Here is a 17504-nt window from a genome sequence, read left to right as displayed (position 1 = left end):
GTGCAAACTCAATGGACTTAGGAGTGACGTTAATGAGTTCACAGGATCATATTTTTAGACATTTTTCATGTAAAATAGTAAGGCGATATTTACCTTCCTTAAGAATGTGGTTCAAAGCCACATCACTGAGCATGCGTATGCAAATAGCACAAATATATAGGAAACATTTCAGGGTGAAAATGATCAGAGATTATTATTTCTCTTCAGTATCTCAGCTGAACTCTCAACTGTGATCGCACCATGATTATTTACTATAAACTGACATTACTGACACTGGTACTGAGCTTTCATCAACAAGGTAAAGATCTTTACATATTTTACGCACACATTTGATTTTGTATGTATATACTTTATTTCACTTTTGTCTCAGGCCATGCGATCATTGGGGGTCACGAGGCTGTGCCTCACAGCAGACCTTACATGGTGCTTTTGCAGATGAACAGCGCAGGTGGTCAAAGAGCCCACTGTGCTGGCTTCCTTCTCAATGAGGATTTTGTGATGACTGCTGCACACTGCCAAGCCGAGTGAGTCTAACACACTGTTATGTTTTTTGTTTTTTTTTACCTGTTTAGTGTTTAGGGGCCTCCTGTGGAATCTGTAATCTCAAGATTAAAGTCAAGTCACATATTGAGAGGAGGAAATCTGTTTTTATGCAGCTTCATGGTTATTAGATAAAATGACCCAAAAATATTTTATCTTGTGAACACAAGACCAAAAACTCATTATTTTTATCAAACAAATAATACACTTTTTTTTTTTTTTTTTTTTAGGTCCTACAAAGTTTTTCTGGGACTTCATAATTATCATGATCAGAATGGTGTACAGCATGTTAATGTGCCTGGGAGAAATGCATTTCCAATGAAAGGCTACGACCCAGTTAATTTTAAAAATGATATGATGCTTCTTAAGGTATGTATATATATAACAAATATGATTGTACTTTTGAAGTTCACCATATTGCTCTAATTTAGTCTTTTTTTCAGAATCTCCAACTTTTTTTCTCTTTTTTTTTGGCTGTTGCTCTGTTCATTCAAGTTGTACTGAAATCCTGTACATACTGATTTTTATTTTACTTTTTTCCCTCTTCGATTTACTGAAATTGAGCCCAACTGAATACAGCACTAAAACAGACTGTAGTTAACAGTGCTAATATCTTTTAAAGGGTTTTCTCTCTCTCTTCCTTAAGTTGAGCACCAAGGCAAAGTTGAACGACAAAGTGAAACCCATCGCTCTTGCTGACCGTGATGATGGATCTCTGCCAAAATCATGTATACTCTCTGGCTGGGGACGAACAGACAAGAATAATAAATATATGTCTCCCACACTTATGGAAACTAGCATAACACTGGTTGACATTAAGGAGTGCACCATGGAAAACTTCTACTGCTCTCAGGGAGACACTGGTCCAAGCGAGGTACGTACATCTTTATAAAATAAAGTGAACTGACTTCGTTCAGTTAACTCACTTTTGAAGCATCACTGCTTCACATGCTGAATATTTACTTCCAGGCAGATGCTGGTGGTCCATTGGTCTGTGAAGATGGAAAGGCATACGGTGTGATATCCAGTGCAGTTACTCCACACTCAGGTGGCCCAGACATCATTAGATTCACTAAAATTCCTGAATCCACTGAAACACAGCATCATGTTTGTATTAGACCTGCTGATTAGTCAGTTAATGTGGAAGTTGCAGAAATGAGAACAATCTAAGAAGTACCACGTCTTAATGCAAAATTAAGAAAAAATCTATAATCTAAAATAAAGCATTGATTCTCAGGTTTACTAACAATTAAATTAATAATCTCTTGTTCCATTACTTTCTACAGTTTTTGGATAGTTCTGGGGCTTTGTTTTTTAAATGTTACCTTTACAACTGATTTCATATCTGCAGACGTCTGAAATCTGAATTTTGTTCAGTAGATTTAATATTATATGTCATTATTGTTCCGTCTTCATATGTATTAAAGAGATTCTTCAATCTAATGAGAAAATAAGATCCTCTAACGTTGTTTTATCTCATATTGTCTAAAAAGAAACCTTTATCTTAATTTTTTTTACTTATTCAATGTATCATTTTTGGCAGGTCAAGTGTACAGCACTTTGTCTTCAGCTGGGAGTTGTTCTGAAAGTGCGATATAAATAAATTCCTTGCTTCAGTCACGTACTTTGCACAATCTGACTCTGTCATTTCTGATCATCTCTGTTGCGACTCAGATTCACACACACACACACACACACACACACACACACACACACACACACACACACACACACACACACACACACACACATAGAGCCCCCAAAAATTTATAATAATCCAAAAGTAATAAAAATAGATGAAAAAGTCCATACAGGTTATGGAAATTCTGTACAGGCTGACATATATGACTCCAGATGGACTAATGAGCACTTCTTTTTGTGCAAAGGCCCTAACCAATTCTGGACATCCAAACTAGGTCCACAATTTGGTCATCCAACCATGAGCCGACATAGACGTCATCTTTATTTCATCGCCTATTAAACTTCTAGTGTTGACATCATTAGGGCCTCCGTGCACGGGCTATTTATAGTCCAAATATGGTCATTGTTCACGTCTTTTCAGTGTCAAACTCCAACTCATTATAGATGTTGATTTTATACTGCTTCTAAAGGCTCTGTAGTCCCGTGTTTCCAGAGGGTGGAGGACAGAAACAGTTATGTGTGAAGGTGTGCAGAGTGCTCAGCAGGCTAACACATAATAAATCAGGTTTGTTTATAAATATCTGTATTCATATATATCATATTGATAACAACAATGTTAATGTTAAAGGAAAATATTTAAATTAAGTGAATGTCTCTATTTAAAAACAAACAAACAAACATAAAACTCATGATGTGATATTATAGTATATAATATATCAGAAATCTGTTCACTATTTTTATTACAAATTATATCAGTAAGGAAGCTGACTAAATATTAACTGATAATTTATGGCAAAGGGGTGGGATTAAATAAGTGTTTACTTCTTCCCACTCCCTTTCAACATGTAAATTAATCAGAACGGGTTGTTTTTTTTGGGGGGTTTTTTGTATGTAATTTGTATAGTATTTTTTTCTCTCTTCTTTTCTTTTCTAAATGTACTTTTATATTGTTCACATGTTGAAATAAATTACCAACGAATCAATCAATGTTTGTAAATAAACAAATGTATTAATCATGTACATTTCCTGCACCTGTCATAGATGTCCACATGACGTCCAAAAATATTACTCAGTCCAAAGTTCAAGTTTTGAGACCAACAGACTCAAGACAGACATGATCTGCACGTCTACCCGACGTCCAGTGTTTAGTGGGAATGTAATATTTTTACAAATATCTACAGAAAACCTGGTTTTCTGTAAAACTGCTGTGATAAACAGTGGATCAGTGTAACAAAGGCTTCCTGGTGTTATGCTCTTCAGTGCAGGGATGTTTGCAGAGGTGCTTCACTGAAGCTGGCTCGAGTACACTAGTGACATGCAAGAGAAGATAAGGAACCACAAAGAGAAATTATATCAGAGGTCGAGGGTTTATCGTAGTCAGCAGCAGCTGGGTGCACTCTAATCAAAAGGTTCCCATGCTCTCTTCGTGGCAGTATAGCAAGTCAAAACTGTATCTGCTAAAAATGCTAAGTCTCATTGTTTTTTCTACATTGACATAAGCATTCTGAAATCAGCTGAGTTTGTTGCTTTTAGTAAAGATTTCAATATAATAACAACAAAATGATTAAAAGGCTTGTTCACTGTGTGACGTGGTTAACTGTCAATACGTTGGCTGAGCTGAGCACCATAAGTTATCTAAGTTATCTCTCTACACCACAGGAATGTTGAAGACATTGCTGTTTACTGCAGACACTGGGCGAGTTAACATGTACAGACATTCTGTACTTAAGAAAAAGTACAGATACTAGTGTTAAAAAATACTACAGTAAAAGTAGAAGTACTTTGTTCACGTAAAAGGGAAAAAGTACAGAGTCTGTGAAGGTTCTCAGTCATCCAGCTCATTGTAGTCTAAGGAGCTTGGAAAGAAAAGCATCTGGACTTCTTTAAGTTGCTTGAAGACATTTCACCCCTCGTCCTCTCATCCGAGAAGCTTCCTCAGTTCTTCAGCTAGAACTGAAGAACTGAGGAAGCTTCTCAATGAGAGGTGAAATGTCTTCAAGCAACTTAAAGAAGTCCAGACGCTTTTCTTTCCAAGCTCCAGCATAGAGGTTCTCGCTTTTCTCTTTTCTGACCTCTGCAAACTACATTGATCCTTGACACAGGTTTTCCCTTCTTTCTCCTGTCCTTTGCCTACTCTCTGCATTACTGCACGCTCTCTTCTCTGTTGGCCGTCAGTGGTAATGCAGACTCTCTCTCTCTCTCCTGTATTTGCAATTCTCAGTCTTATTGCTGTCTCTGCCTTATTGAAGATTTAAAATTCAAGAAGATTTCATTGTGATTTCTCAAAGTATCTACAGAAACACACAGGCTGAAACAAAATATTCTTGATTGATTATTGTATTCTGTAGTGTAATAATCAGTAAAAAAAAATAAAAAAAAATAAAAAAAGAAGAATACAGTAATAAAAACCCTAAAATGAGTATAAATAACAATCAAACCGCAAATTGTCCGAGACACTCGGCAAACACAGGTGTAAACAATCACAGTCATTCAGCCAGCAGCAGTCCTCACAGTCACTGAGAGGGACACATTATTTCCATTAATTGTTATTATTAGATGTTCTGGCCTTTTGTGGGCTTGAAGCTTAATACAGGCTCTCCTTTTTTCTCCTGACCTTTGTTTATAATCATCATCATCATCCTGAGTATTTAAGTCCTGAGTTTCCTCCAGTTCATCGTCTTTGTCATTTTTGATTCTGTTTGTCTGTTTCCAGTTCAGTTCGGTCCCGTCACGTGCATCAAGATCTTCCTGAATTTCTTTGTACTTGTTTATGAGGTGTGATTTACTCTCTTTGTTTTTACATGTAAACTGTTTTTCTGGTCGCTATAGAGAAAGGTGCTCATGACAGCACACGTTAGTTGGAATCCCGCAAGAGTCAAAATATTATCAAAATTAATTAAAGCTTTAATTTGTCAGGTGGTGATGCTTTATTGAATCCTGGAATTTAAACTGAATTTAAATTCATTTTAACATTTTATTGTTTAAAATGAAATTTAATTTACCATAAAAACAATTTGGTGCAAACTCAATGGACTTAGGAGTGACGTTAATGAGTTCACAGGATCATATTTTTAGACATTTTTCATGTAAAATAGTAAGGCGATATTTACCTTCCTTAAGAATGTGGTTCAAAGCCACATCACTGAGCATGCGTATGCAAATAGCACAAATATATAGGAAACATTTCAGGGTGAAAATGATCAGAGATTATTATTTCTCTTCAGTATCTCAGCTGAACTCTCGACTGTGATCGCACCATGATTATTTACTATAAACTGACATTACTGACACTGGTACTGAGCTTTCATCAACAAGGTAAAGATCTTTACATATTTTACGCACACATTTGATTTTGTATGTATATACTTTATTTCACTTTTGTCTCAGGCCATGCGATCATTGGAGGTCACGAGGCTGTGCCTCACAGCAGACCTTACATGGTGCTTTTGCAGATGAACAGCGCAGGTGGTCAAAGAGCCCACTGTGCTGGCTTCCTTCTCAATGAGGATTTTGTGATGACTGCTGCACACTGCCAAGCCGAGTGAGTTTAAGTAACTTCATATTTTTCTATGATGTTTTTTTAGACTGATGCACTGAAAGTTTAAATGCATGAATAAATAGTCTCTGTAGGTGCACGAGTTCTACATTCTCACAGAAACACTAATCATTGTATTCTTAGATGATTATTTCACATAATTTTGTGTCATTTCAGGTCTTACACTGCCTTACTAGGAGTTCACAATGTGAATAGTAATAGCGAAATACAGCGCATATCTGTGGAACAACCATTTCCACATAAAAACTTCAACCAAACCTCTTTAAAAAATGATGTAATGCTTCTGAAGGTAAGAGTATCCCTGCACAGAAAGTACAATATAATGAAAATATTGAGTCCCACATTATTATTTTTAAATGCTCCCTTGAATTCGAGTTTGAAAAAAAAAGTTCAGTTTACATTTTTAATTTTATTTTATTTGTTTGTTTTTTCCTCCAGTTGAGCTCCAAGGCAAAGTTCAGTGAGAATGTGAAGCCTATTCCTCTGGCGAGTCATGATGATGGTACTTTGCCAAAATCATGTATACTCTCTGGCTGGGGACGAACAGACAAGAATAATAAATATATGTCTCCCACACTTATGGAAACTAGCATAACACTGATTGACAATAAGAAGTGCGCCATGGAAAACTTCTACTGCTCTCAGGGAGACACTGCTCCAAGTGTGGTATGTACATCTTTATAAAATAAAGTGAACTGACTTCGTTCAGTTAACTCACTTTTGAAGCATCACTGCTTCACATGCTGAATATTTACTTCCAGGGAGATGCTGGTGGTCCATTGGTCTGTGAAGATGGAAAGGCATACGGTGTGATATCCAGTGCAGTTACTCCACACTCAGGTGGCCCAGACATCATTGGATTCACTAAAATTCCTGAATCCACTGAAACACAGCATCATGTTTGTATTAGACTTGCTGATTAGTCAGTTAATGTGGAAGTTGCAGAAATGAGAACAATCTAAGAAGTACCACGTCTTAATGCAAAATTAAGAAAAAATCTATAATCTAAAATAAAGCATTGATTCTCAGGTTTACTAACAATTAAATTAATAATCTCTTGTTCCATTACTTTCTACAGTTTTTGGATAGTTCTGGGGCTTTGTTTTTTAAATGTTACCTTTACAACTGATTTCATATCTGCAGACGTCTGAAATCTGAATTTTGTTCAGTAGATTTAATATTATATGTCATTATTGTTCCGTCTTCATATGTATTAAAGAGATTCTTCAATCTAATGAGAAAATAAGATCCTCTAACGTTGTTTTATCTCATATTGTCTAAAAAGAAACCTTTATCTTAATTTTTTTTACTTATTCAATGTATCATTTTTGGCAGGTCAAGTGTACAGCACTTTGTCTTCAGCTGGGAGTTGTTCTGAAAGTGCGATATAAATAAATTCCTTGCTTCAGTCACGTACTTTGCACAATCTGACTCTGTCATTTCTGATCATCTCTGTTGCGACTCAGATTCACACACACACACACACACACACACACACACACACACACACACACACACACACACACACACACACACACACACACACACATAGAGCCCCCAAAAATTTATAATAATCCAAAAGTAATAAAAATAGATGAAAAAGTCCATACAGGTTATGGAAATTCTGTACAGGCTGACATATATGACTCCAGATGGACTAATGAGCACTTCTTTTTGTGCAAAGGCCCTAACCAATTCTGGACATCCAAACTAGGTCCACAATTTGGTCATCCAACCATGAGCCGACATAGACGTCATCTTTATTTCATCGCCTATTAAACTTCTAGTGTTGACATCATTAGGGCCTCCATGCACGGGCTATTTATAGTCCAAATATGGTCATTGTTCACGTCTTTTCAGTGTCAAACTCCAACTCATTATAGATGTTGATTTTATACTGCTTCTAAAGGCTCTGTAGTCCCGTGTTTCCAGAGGGTGGAGGACAGAAACAGTTATGTGTGAAGGTGTGCAGAGTGCTCAGCAGGCTAACACATAATAAATCAGGTTTGTTTATAAATATCTGTATTCATATATATCATATTGATAACAACAATGTTAATGTTAAAGGAAAATATTTAAATTAAGTGAATGTCTCTATTTAAAAACAAACAAAAAACTCATGATGTGATATTATAGTATATAATATATCAGTAATCTGTTCACTATTTTTATTACAAATTATATCAGTAAGGAAGCTGACTAAATATTAACTGATAATTTATGGCAAAGGGGTGGGATTAAATAAGTGTTTACTTCTTCCCACTCCCTTTCAACATGTAAATTAATCAGAACGGGGTTTTTTGGGGGGGTTTTTGTATGTAATTTGTATAGTATTTTTTTCTCTCTTATTTTCTTTTCTAAATGTACTTGTATATTGTTCACATGTTGAAATAAATTACCAATCAATCAATCAATGTTTGTAAATAAACAAATGTATTAATCATGTACATTTCCTGCACCTGTCATAGATGTCCACATGACATCCAAAAATATTACCCAGTCCAAATTTCAAGTTTTAAGACCAACAGACTCAAGACAGACATGATCTGCACGTCTACCCGACGTCCAGTGTTTAGTGGGAATGTAATATTTTTACAAATATCTACAGAAGACATGGTTTTCTGTAAAACTGCTTTGATAAACAGTGGATCAGTGTAACAAAGGCTTCCTGGTGTTATGCTCTTCAGTGCAGGGATGTTTGCAGAGGTGCTTCACTGAAGCTGGCTCGAGTACACTAGTGACATGCAAGAGAAGATAAGGAACCACAAAGAGAAATTATATCAGATGTCAGAGGTCGAGGGCTTATCTTAGTTAGCAGCAGCTGGGTGCACTCTCATCAAAAGGTTCCCATGCTCTCTTCGTGGCAGTATAGCAAGTCAAAACTGTATCTGCTAAAAATGCTAAGTCTCATTGTTTTTTCTACATTGACATAAGCATTCTGAAATCAGCCGAGTTTGTTGCTTTTAGTAAAGATTTCAATATAATAACAACAAAATGATTAAAAGGTTTGTTCACTGTGTGACGTGGTTAACTGTCAATACGTTGGCTGAGCTGAGCACCATAAGTTATCTAAGTTATCTCGCTACACCACAGGAATGTTGAAGACATTGCTGTTTACTGCAGACACTAGGCGAGTTAACATGTACAGACATTCTGTACTTAAGAAAAAGTACAGATACTAGTGTTAAAAAATACTACAGTAAAAGTAGAAGTACTTTGTTCACGTAAAAGGGAAAAAGTACAGAGTCTGTGAAGGTTCTCAGTCATCCAGCTCATTGTAGTCAAAGGAGCTTGGAAAGAAAAGCGTCTGGACTTCTTTAAGTTGCTTGAAGACATTTCACCTCTCGTCCTCTCATCCGAGAAGCTTCCTCAGTTCTTCAGCTAGAACTGAAGAACTGAGGAAGCTTCTCAATGAGAGGTGAAATGTCTTCAAGCAACTTAAAGAAGTCCAGACGCTTTTCTTTCCAAGCTCCAGCATAGACGTTCTCGCTTTTCTCTTTTCTGACCTCTGCAAACTACATTGATCCTTGACACAGGTTTTCCCTTCTTTCTCCTGTCCTTTGCCTACTCTCTGCATTACTGCACGCTCTCTTCTCTGTTGGCCGTCAGCGGTAATGTCGACTCTCTCTCTCCTGTATTTGCAATTCTCAGTCTTATTGCTGTCTCTGCCTTATTGAAGATTTAAAATTCAAGAAGGTTTAATTGTGATTTCTCAAAGTATCTACAGAAACACACAGGCTGAAACAAAATATTCTTGATTGATTATTGTATTCTGTAGTGTAATAATCAGTAAAAAAAAAAAAAAAAAAAAAAAAAAGAAGAATACAGTAATAAAAACCCTAAAATGAGTATAAATAACAATCAAACCGCAAATTGTCCGAGACACTCGGCAAACACAGGTGTAAACAATCACAGTCATTCAGCCAGCAGCAGTCCTCACAGTCACTGAGAGGGACACATTATTTCCATTAATTGTTATTATTAGATGTTCTGGCCTTTTGTGGGCTTGAAGCTTAATACAGGCTCTCCTTTTTTCTCCTGACCTTTGTTTATAATCATCATCATCATCCTGAGTATTTAAGTCCTGAGTTTCCTCCAGTTCATCGTCTTTGTCATTTTTGATTCTGTTTGTCTGTTTCCAGTTCAGTTCGGTCCCGTCACGTGCATCAAGATCTTCCTGAATTTCTTTGTACTTGTTTATGAGGTGTGATTTACTCTCTTTGTTTTTACATGTAAACTGTTTTTCTGGTCGCTATAGAGAAAGGTGCTCATGACAGCACACATTAGTTGGAATCCCGCAAGAGTCAAAATATTATCAAAATAAATTAAGGCTTGAATTTGTCAGATGGTGATGCTTTATTGAATCCTGGAATTTAAACGGAATTTAAATTCATTTTAACATTTTATTGTTTAAAATGAAATTTAATTAACCATAAAAACAATTTGGTGCAAACTCAATGGACTTAGGAGTGACGTTAATGAGTTCACAGGATCATATTTTTAGACATTTTTCATGTAAAATAGTAAGGCGATATTTACCTTCCTTAAGAATGTGGTTCAAAGCCACATCACTGAGCATGCGTATGCAAATAGCACAAATATATAGGAAACATTTCAGGGTGAAAATGATCAGAGATTATTATTTCTCTTCAGTATCTCAGCTGAACTCTCGACTGTGATCGCACCATGATTATTTACTATAAACTGACATTACTGACACTGGTACTGAGCTTTCATCAACAAGGTAAAGATCTTTACATATTTTACGCACACATTTGATTTTGTATGTATATACTTTATTTCACTTTTGTCTCAGGTCATGCGATCATTGGAGGTCACGAGGCTGTGCCTCACAGCAGACCTTACATGGTGCTTTTGCAGATGAACAGCGCAGGTGGTCAAAGAGCCCACTGTGCTGGCTTCCTTCTCAATGAGGATTTTGTGATGACTGCTGCACACTGCCAAGCCGAGTGAGTTTAAGTAACTTCATATTTTTCTATGATGTTTTTTTAGACTGATGCACTGAAAGTTTAAATACATGAATAAATAGTCTCTGTAGGTGCAGGAGTTCTACATTCTCACAGAAACACTAATCATTGTATTCTTAGATGATTATTTCACATAATTTTGTGTCATTTCAGGTCTTACACTGCCTTACTAGGAGTTCACAATGTGAATAGTAATAGCGAAATACAGCGCATATCTGCGGAACAACCATTTCCACATAAAAACTTCAACCAAACCTCTTTAAAAAATGATGTAATGCTTCTGAAGGTAAGAGTATCCCTGCACAGAAAGTACAATATAATGAAAATAGTGAGTCCCACATTATTATTTTTAAATGCTCCCTTGAATTCGAGTTTGAAAAAAAAAGTTCAGTTTACATTTTTAATTTTATTTTATTTGTTTGTTTTTCCTCCAGTTGAGCTCCAAGGCAAAGTTCAGTGAGAATGTGAAGCCTATTCCTCTGGCGAGTCATGATGATGGTACTTTGCCAAAATCATGTATACTCTCTGGCTGGGGACGAACAGACAAGAATAATAAATATATGTCTCCCACACTTATGGAAACTAGCATAACACTGATTGACAATAAGGAGTGCACCATGGAAAACTTCTACTGCTCTCAGGGAGACACTGCTCCAAGCGAGGTACGTACATCTTTATAAAATAAAGTGAACTGACTTCGTTCAGTTAACTCACTTTTGAAGCATCACTGCTTCACATGCTGAATATTTACTTCCAGGGAGATGCTGGTGGTCCATTGGTCTGTGAAGATGGAAAGGCATACGGTGTGATATCCAGTGCAGTTACTCCACACTCAGGTGGCCCAGACATCATTAGATTCACTAAAATTCCTGAATCCACTGAAACACAGCATCATGTTTGTATTAGACCTGCTGATTAGTCAGTTAATGTGGAAGTTGCAGAAATGAGAACAATCTAAGAAGTACCACGTCTTAATGCAAAATTAAGAAAAAATCTATAATCTAAAATAAAGCATTGATTCTCAGGTTTACTAACAATTAAATTAATAATCTCTTGCTGCATTACTTTTTTGGATAGTTCTGGGGCTTTACAACTGATTTCATATCTGCAGACGTCTGAAATCTGAATTTTGTTCAGTGAATTTAATATTTTATGTCATTATTGTTCCGTCTTCATATGTTTTAAAGAGATTCTTCAATCTAATGAGAAAATAAGATCCTCTAATGTTGTTTTATCTCATATTTTCTAAAAATAAACCTTTCGTACCTGTTTATACATTTCTCTGTTCAGCATTAATTAGAATCATTTGTATAATGACTTCTTTGTGACTGTTTGTATTTACTTTTTCAATTTAAATTGAACAGAGTCTAAAGAATAATGGAAAATGTTCACTTTTTTATAACACACCATTAAAAAAAAAGACTCAGCAATAAGCCACGGATAACTTTGCATTCTTACATTTGTACTGCTTGTATTACTACAGTAATACTGAAGTATTTCTATTTTTGTATTAATTTTTTTTACTTATTCAATGTATCATATTTGGCAGGTCAAGTGTACAGCACTTTGTCTTCAGCTGGGAGTTGCTCTGAAAGTGCGATATAAATCAGTTCTTTGCTTCAGTCACGTACTTTGCACAATCTGACTCTGTCATTTCTGATCATCTCTGTTGCGACTCAGATTCACACACACACACACACACACACACACACACACACACACACACACACACACACACACACACACTCACACACACACACACACACACACACACACACAGAGCCCCCCAAAATTTATAATAATCCAAAAGTAATACAAATCGATGAAAAAGTCCATACAGGTTATGGAAATTCTGTACAGGCTGACATATATGACTCCAGATGGACTAATGAGCACTTCTTTTTGTGCTCAGACAAAGGCCCTAACCAATTCTGGACATCCAACCATGAGCCGACATAGACGTCAATATGACATCTTTATTTCATCGCCTATTAAACTTCTAGTGTTGACATCATTAGGGCCTCCATGCACGGGCTATTTATAGTCCAAATATGGTCATTGTTCACGTCTTTTCAGAGTCAAACTCCAACTCATTATAGATGTTGATTTTATACTGCTTCTAGAGGCTCTGTAGTCCCGTGTTTCCAGAGGGTGGAGGACAGAAACAGTTATGTGTGGAGGTGTGCAGAGTGCTCAGCAGGCTAACACATAATAAATCAGGTTTGTTTATAAATATCTGTATTCATATATATCATATTGATAACAACAAGCTTAATATTTGTAAATAAACAAATGTATTAATTATGTACATTTCCTGCACCTGTCATAGATGTCCACATGACGTCCAAAAATATTACCCAGTCCAAATTTCAAGTTTTAAGACCAACAGACTCAAGACAGACATGATCTGCACGTCTACCCGATGTCCAGTGTTTAGTGGGAATGTAATATTTTTACAAATATCTACAGAAGACATGGTTTTCTGTAAAACTGCTGTGATAAACAGTGGATCAGTGTAACAAAGGCTTCCTGGTGTTATGCTCTTCAGTGCAGGGATGTTTGCAGAGGTGCTTCACTGAAGCTGGCTCGAGTACACTACAGGGAGTGCAGAATTATTAGGCAAATGAGTATTTTGTCCACATCATCCTCTTCATGCATCTTGTCTTACTCCAAGCTGTATAGGCTCGAAAGCCTACTACCAATTAAGCATATTAGGTGATGTGCATCTCTGTAATGAGAAGGGGTGTGGTCTAATGACATCAACACCCTATATCAGGTGTGCATAATTATTAGGCAACGTCCTTTCCTTTGGCAAAATGGGTCAAAAGAAGGACTTGACAGGCTCAGAAAAGTCAAAAATAGTGAGATATCTTGCAGAGGGATGCAGCAGTCTCAAAATTGCAAAGCTTCTGAAGCGTGATCATCGAACAATCAAGCGTTTCATTCAAAATAGTCAACAGGGTCGCAAGAAGCATGTGGAAAAACCAAGGCGCCAAATAACTGCCCATGAACTGAGAAAAGTCAAGCGTGCAGCTGCCAAGATGCCACTTGCCACCAGTTTGGCCATATTTCAGAGCTGCAACATCACTGGAGTGCCCAAAAGCACAAGGTGTGCAATACTCAGAGACATGGCCAAGGTAAGAAAGGCTGAAAGACGACCACCACTGAACAAGACACGCAAGCTGAAACGTCAAGACTGGGCCAAGAAATATCTCAAGACTGATTTTTCTAAGGTTTTATGGACTGATGAAATGAGAGTGAGTCTTGATGGGCCAGATGGATGGGCCCGTGGCTGGATTGGTAAAGGGCAGAGAGCTCCAGTCCGACTCAGACGCCAGCAAGGTGGAGGTGGAGTACTGGTTTGGGCTGGTATCATCAAAGATGAGCTTGTGGGGCCTTTTCGGGTTGAGGATGGAGTCAAGCTCAACTCCCAGTCCTACTGCCAGTTTCTGGAAGACACCTTCTTCAAGCAGTGGTACAGGAAGAAGTCTGCATCCACAGCGTGGCTGGCAAGAAAGGGTATAAAAGAAGAAAAACTAATGACATGGCCTCCTTGTTCACCTGATCTGAACCTGTTAAGGTTCAAAATATTGGGGATGGAGACAAGAGAAAAAACCACAATAACAACACTGGTCCGGCCGGGTTGAGTCAAACGATGATTTAATGATCACACACGTGGGAGATGGACACTGATGCAGACAGCCTCAAAATCTCAAAATGGTGGAGCATTGCTCAAACTTTTATAACCTCTGGTGCCTCCACCTTATCATAAAAAGCCTAAACATTCACATGCTCTCTCTCCCACAGCGCCTAAGCTACGACCTTGGCTCCCTGTTTATCTGCTCCTGCTGAAATGGGGCAGAAAACTCCAGCACACTCTGTTCTCTTCTACTCAGACAAATTAGACAATAACCTTCTGCGAACAGTATTTCTTATAACTCAGCAATATAATGCATCATAAAACAATATCATTCATTCACAACAAGTCAGCAGTTTAATGTAATGCAAATCAGTTTAACTAATGCAATAGTTATCAGCTTCTTCTAATTCAGGAGAATAATGCAAACTAAAACTACGTAATAATTCACAATCTTTAATTAGGGGTATAACATGGCATAAAATAATATCATAATTTTACAATTCCCCCTGATGAGGTCATTAGAATAATGACCTCACAAACACCCTGTAGCCCAGTGTGGCCGGGTTCATCTCTTCTCACTCCTGAGGTCCTTTGTCCCCCTGACGGGCAAACCATATGTGGGATGACCTCTGTGTTTGCGCAATTCAGATGCAAGAAAAACTAGGATTCCAACAGTAGCAGGTCCAGATGACAATCTCCTTGTCTCCCACTGCTTTCAGCCTTTATTCTATTGCTGCAGCTACCAGTGTCGTCCAGTTGGGTGATCCTCTGCTCTTAATTCTTCAACCTTAGGGGTTAGACAACCCTTCAGTCGTAACACAGATCAGGGGATTATTCTGCTCCGATTTCAAACAACGATCCGTGTATTCTCCAGAAAAAGGAACAGGAAGGTGTCCCCTTTTTGCCCAAAAGCCTCTCGAACCTCGTTGGTCTGGTGTTTCCGGATTTCCGTCAACCCCTTCATGGTTATTGCTGTGTTTATGGGATCCATCCTTTTGTGGTGACTAGCTGGAGCCCAAACGCCATGACCCTTGGACCCAGTTGATGTCTCGGCAGTCACTGTGTCTGACTCTGCTACGGAGGGTCCTCGCATCTCTGTGACCTCGTCTGGTGTCTGTTCCTTTCTCTGTAAGAGACAGAAAACCAAAACACCTCTCTTCCTTTCCCTAATAATCTAATGTTATTATCTACTGACCTTCTAGTGATTCAGAATTGGTCTAAAACATTCAGAATGTCCCAGGGACTTATTCCAATCATATCTTATGTGTGTGTAAGCATGTTTGCATTTAGCCCTCCGCACTCAAGGCATTTCTTACACTTTATCAGTCCGGACAGTCACGCCGAACGAAGCTTCTGACCTTCAAAAGGCCGAGTGCCAACTCGTTATAAGCACATTTGCAAGGTGTGTCTGAAAATTATTGAAACCCCTCTTTTTAACAAAAGACAAAAAATTAACAAATCTTCTAAACGCTATTCAGTTCATTTCAATGAGTAATGATTAAACATGAAAGTGATAGTTTATGCTTTTTCACTGATTCTCTAAAAGGTCCGTCTTCTCGGACCGCTATTAGCTTAAGCTTTACCATTCCTAAATTATTAAAGACACAAATGAAGTTATAAAATGTTCAAATAATCCTGGTTTGATGTTAAAGCTCAACCTTCCCCCCCTTTTTTGACACATTCCAATGTGTCAAATCAACGGAGCTAGAACATTCAAAAAAAGTTAGGCAGCTACAAAGTTTCCCAGACTCTTAAGGTGATCCGCGTGTAACGTTCTGACTCAGGTATTTAATATTTTAATAAATCTCGTTTAATTAACTGCCACTATTTAAACTAACCTTAAAGACATAATTTAAGAAAAGATCACAAAGAATAACATGATATCAGTGTTTTGTAAGCGCGTGCGGCCCTCCATGCTCGAAACCTTTCCCCTCAATAGATCAGTCAGACATTCGCGCTGACTGTAGCTTTTAACCCTTATTAACTTGAGCACAACTCTACAATGAGCAACAAGTTGCAATATGTATAAAAATGATCATGGTTACACCTGCAATGAAAAATTATATCATTATCCTAACACCTGTAAATGGAAGATTCATCAGAAGTTATAACAATCACAGGAACACAGATGTTAGTATAAGGTCAAAAGCTCCAATAAATGATCATCGATGCAATGCTTGTTGCATGATTCTCATACAATAATAATGCTGACATTGAAAATAACAGTATAACACCCCCTTTTGTCCCCTTACTGACCACAGCAGGGGGATCTTAGTTTTGAATCAGCCATGAATCCAGCTCACCTGATTCATCAGTGAGCTCCACCATCACTGGCGTCTGACAGGGTGGCGCTGCATACTCTTCCTTTAATGTCACTATTTTCAACCTGTTAATTAGAGTGTTTAAACCTGAAGTCGACTACGTCCACAACAAGTCAATACAGCTGTAAATGTGGCCAATTATCAACCTATTACCAATCAATAACAACAGATAACTTCTATTTTATGCATGCTTTTAATCAACCACTCACCCAGAGGATCTCCAATCCCAGCAAGTTCCTTCTCCTCCTTCCATGCCCTGGTAACCGTCCCATCCAGAGCCATATGATCTCAAATATACATACAACAAGCCAAACCACACCTTGGTCACACCAACCCCTTTCCACCCCCAAGATGTCCAATGCCATCCTAGTATGGACTGTCAAATGTGGCTTTAACGCTGACTGTTCTGACAATCCATTTTATAACGTTCCTGGTCAGATTTCCCAATCTCTGCACCAGAGTTTTAAACGTTTCGCCATTTTCATTAGGTTTTTATCTTTTATTTAGTTTCGACTCCAGATTTTCAATTTTTTGCCAGTTGTAATTAGTTTTTACCAATTCTTTGCTAGTTTAGTCTAGTTTTTATTTTCTGAAAATCCTTAGTTTCAATTTAGTTTTATTTGTGTTTTGCAAAAGTTAAGTGTAACAAACTCTCAGTTCCATCATATCAGTCATGCTCTTCTGGTTTTCCTTGGGTGTTGAGACTAATAACTATTAACTCTTGCCGCACCGAGTGGTCCTAATTTTGGTTAAAGTTAATTGATAACCTTTTGAAGGCGATTGTTTCACACCTTTATTTAGATGTCCCAGTCCTGTTA

The 17504-nt window shown here is 37.5% G+C and overlaps 3 protein-coding genes across 4 annotated transcripts; all 3 read left to right on the top strand.

The window, feature by feature from the left end:
• Nucleotides 1-228: 228 nt before the first annotated feature.
• LOC113016905 (granzyme B(G,H)-like) lies at nucleotides 229-2233 on the top strand. Its single transcript, XM_026160074.1, has 5 exons — nucleotides 229-298; nucleotides 371-524; nucleotides 771-909; nucleotides 1187-1414; nucleotides 1510-2233. The coding sequence occupies exons 1-5, from the start codon at nucleotides 241-243 to the stop codon at nucleotides 1669-1671; spliced, it is 741 nt and encodes a 246-aa protein (XP_026015859.1). The 5' UTR covers nucleotides 229-240; the 3' UTR covers nucleotides 1672-2233.
• A 3184-nt stretch (nucleotides 2234-5417) lies between these two features.
• Nucleotides 5418-7222, top strand: LOC113016903 (granzyme G-like). Of its 2 annotated transcripts, XM_026160073.1 has the most exons (6): nucleotides 5418-5496; nucleotides 5569-5722; nucleotides 5894-6026; nucleotides 6176-6403; nucleotides 6499-6577; nucleotides 7073-7153. In XM_026160073.1, exons 1-6 carry the CDS (start codon nucleotides 5439-5441, stop codon nucleotides 7126-7128), a joined length of 708 nt encoding a protein of 235 aa, XP_026015858.1. In that variant the 5' UTR covers nucleotides 5418-5438; the 3' UTR covers nucleotides 7129-7153. The 2 variants fall into 2 exon arrangements, with proteins under 2 accessions (XP_026015858.1, XP_026015857.1); XM_026160072.1 differs by having other exon boundaries at nucleotides 6499-7222.
• A 3180-nt stretch (nucleotides 7223-10402) lies between these two features.
• On the top strand, nucleotides 10403-15466 carry LOC113015843 (granzyme G-like; the record flags this gene model as incomplete). The annotated part of the gene is made up of 7 exons (XM_026158197.1): nucleotides 10403-10481; nucleotides 10554-10707; nucleotides 10879-11011; nucleotides 11160-11387; nucleotides 11483-11600; nucleotides 13224-13240; nucleotides 15374-15466. Coding segments are annotated over 7 exons (822 nt in total), but the record flags the coding sequence as incomplete, so codon positions are not given.
• Nucleotides 15467-17504: the final 2038 nt, after the last annotated feature.

This window comes from Astatotilapia calliptera, chromosome 23, assembly GCF_900246225.1.
Source record: "Astatotilapia calliptera chromosome 23, fAstCal1.2, whole genome shotgun sequence".
In the NCBI taxonomy this organism is placed as follows: Eukaryota; Metazoa; Chordata; class Actinopteri; order Cichliformes; family Cichlidae; genus Astatotilapia; species Astatotilapia calliptera.
This window is presented reverse-complemented; position numbering and strand designations above follow the sequence as displayed.

Bases quoted from the DNA above. Each gene is read 5' to 3' on its own strand.
- LOC113016905 (XM_026160074.1), top strand. From the start codon at position 241: ATGATTATTTACTATAAACTGACATTACTGACACTGGTACTGAGCTTT. The intron at 299-370 runs GTAAAGATCTTT...CTTTTGTCTCAG, and splicing joins ACTGAGCTTTCATCAACAAG to GCCATGCGATCATTGGGGGT. The intron at 1,415-1,509 runs GTACGTACATCT...ATTTACTTCCAG, and splicing joins GAGACACTGGTCCAAGCGAG to GCAGATGCTGGTGGTCCATT.
- LOC113016903 (XM_026160072.1), top strand. From the start codon at position 5,439: ATGATTATTTACTATAAACTGACATTACTGACACTGGTACTGAGCTTT. The intron at 6,027-6,175 runs GTAAGAGTATCC...TTTTTCCTCCAG, and splicing joins ATGATGTAATGCTTCTGAAG to TTGAGCTCCAAGGCAAAGTT. The intron at 6,404-6,498 runs GTATGTACATCT...ATTTACTTCCAG, and splicing joins GAGACACTGCTCCAAGTGTG to GGAGATGCTGGTGGTCCATT.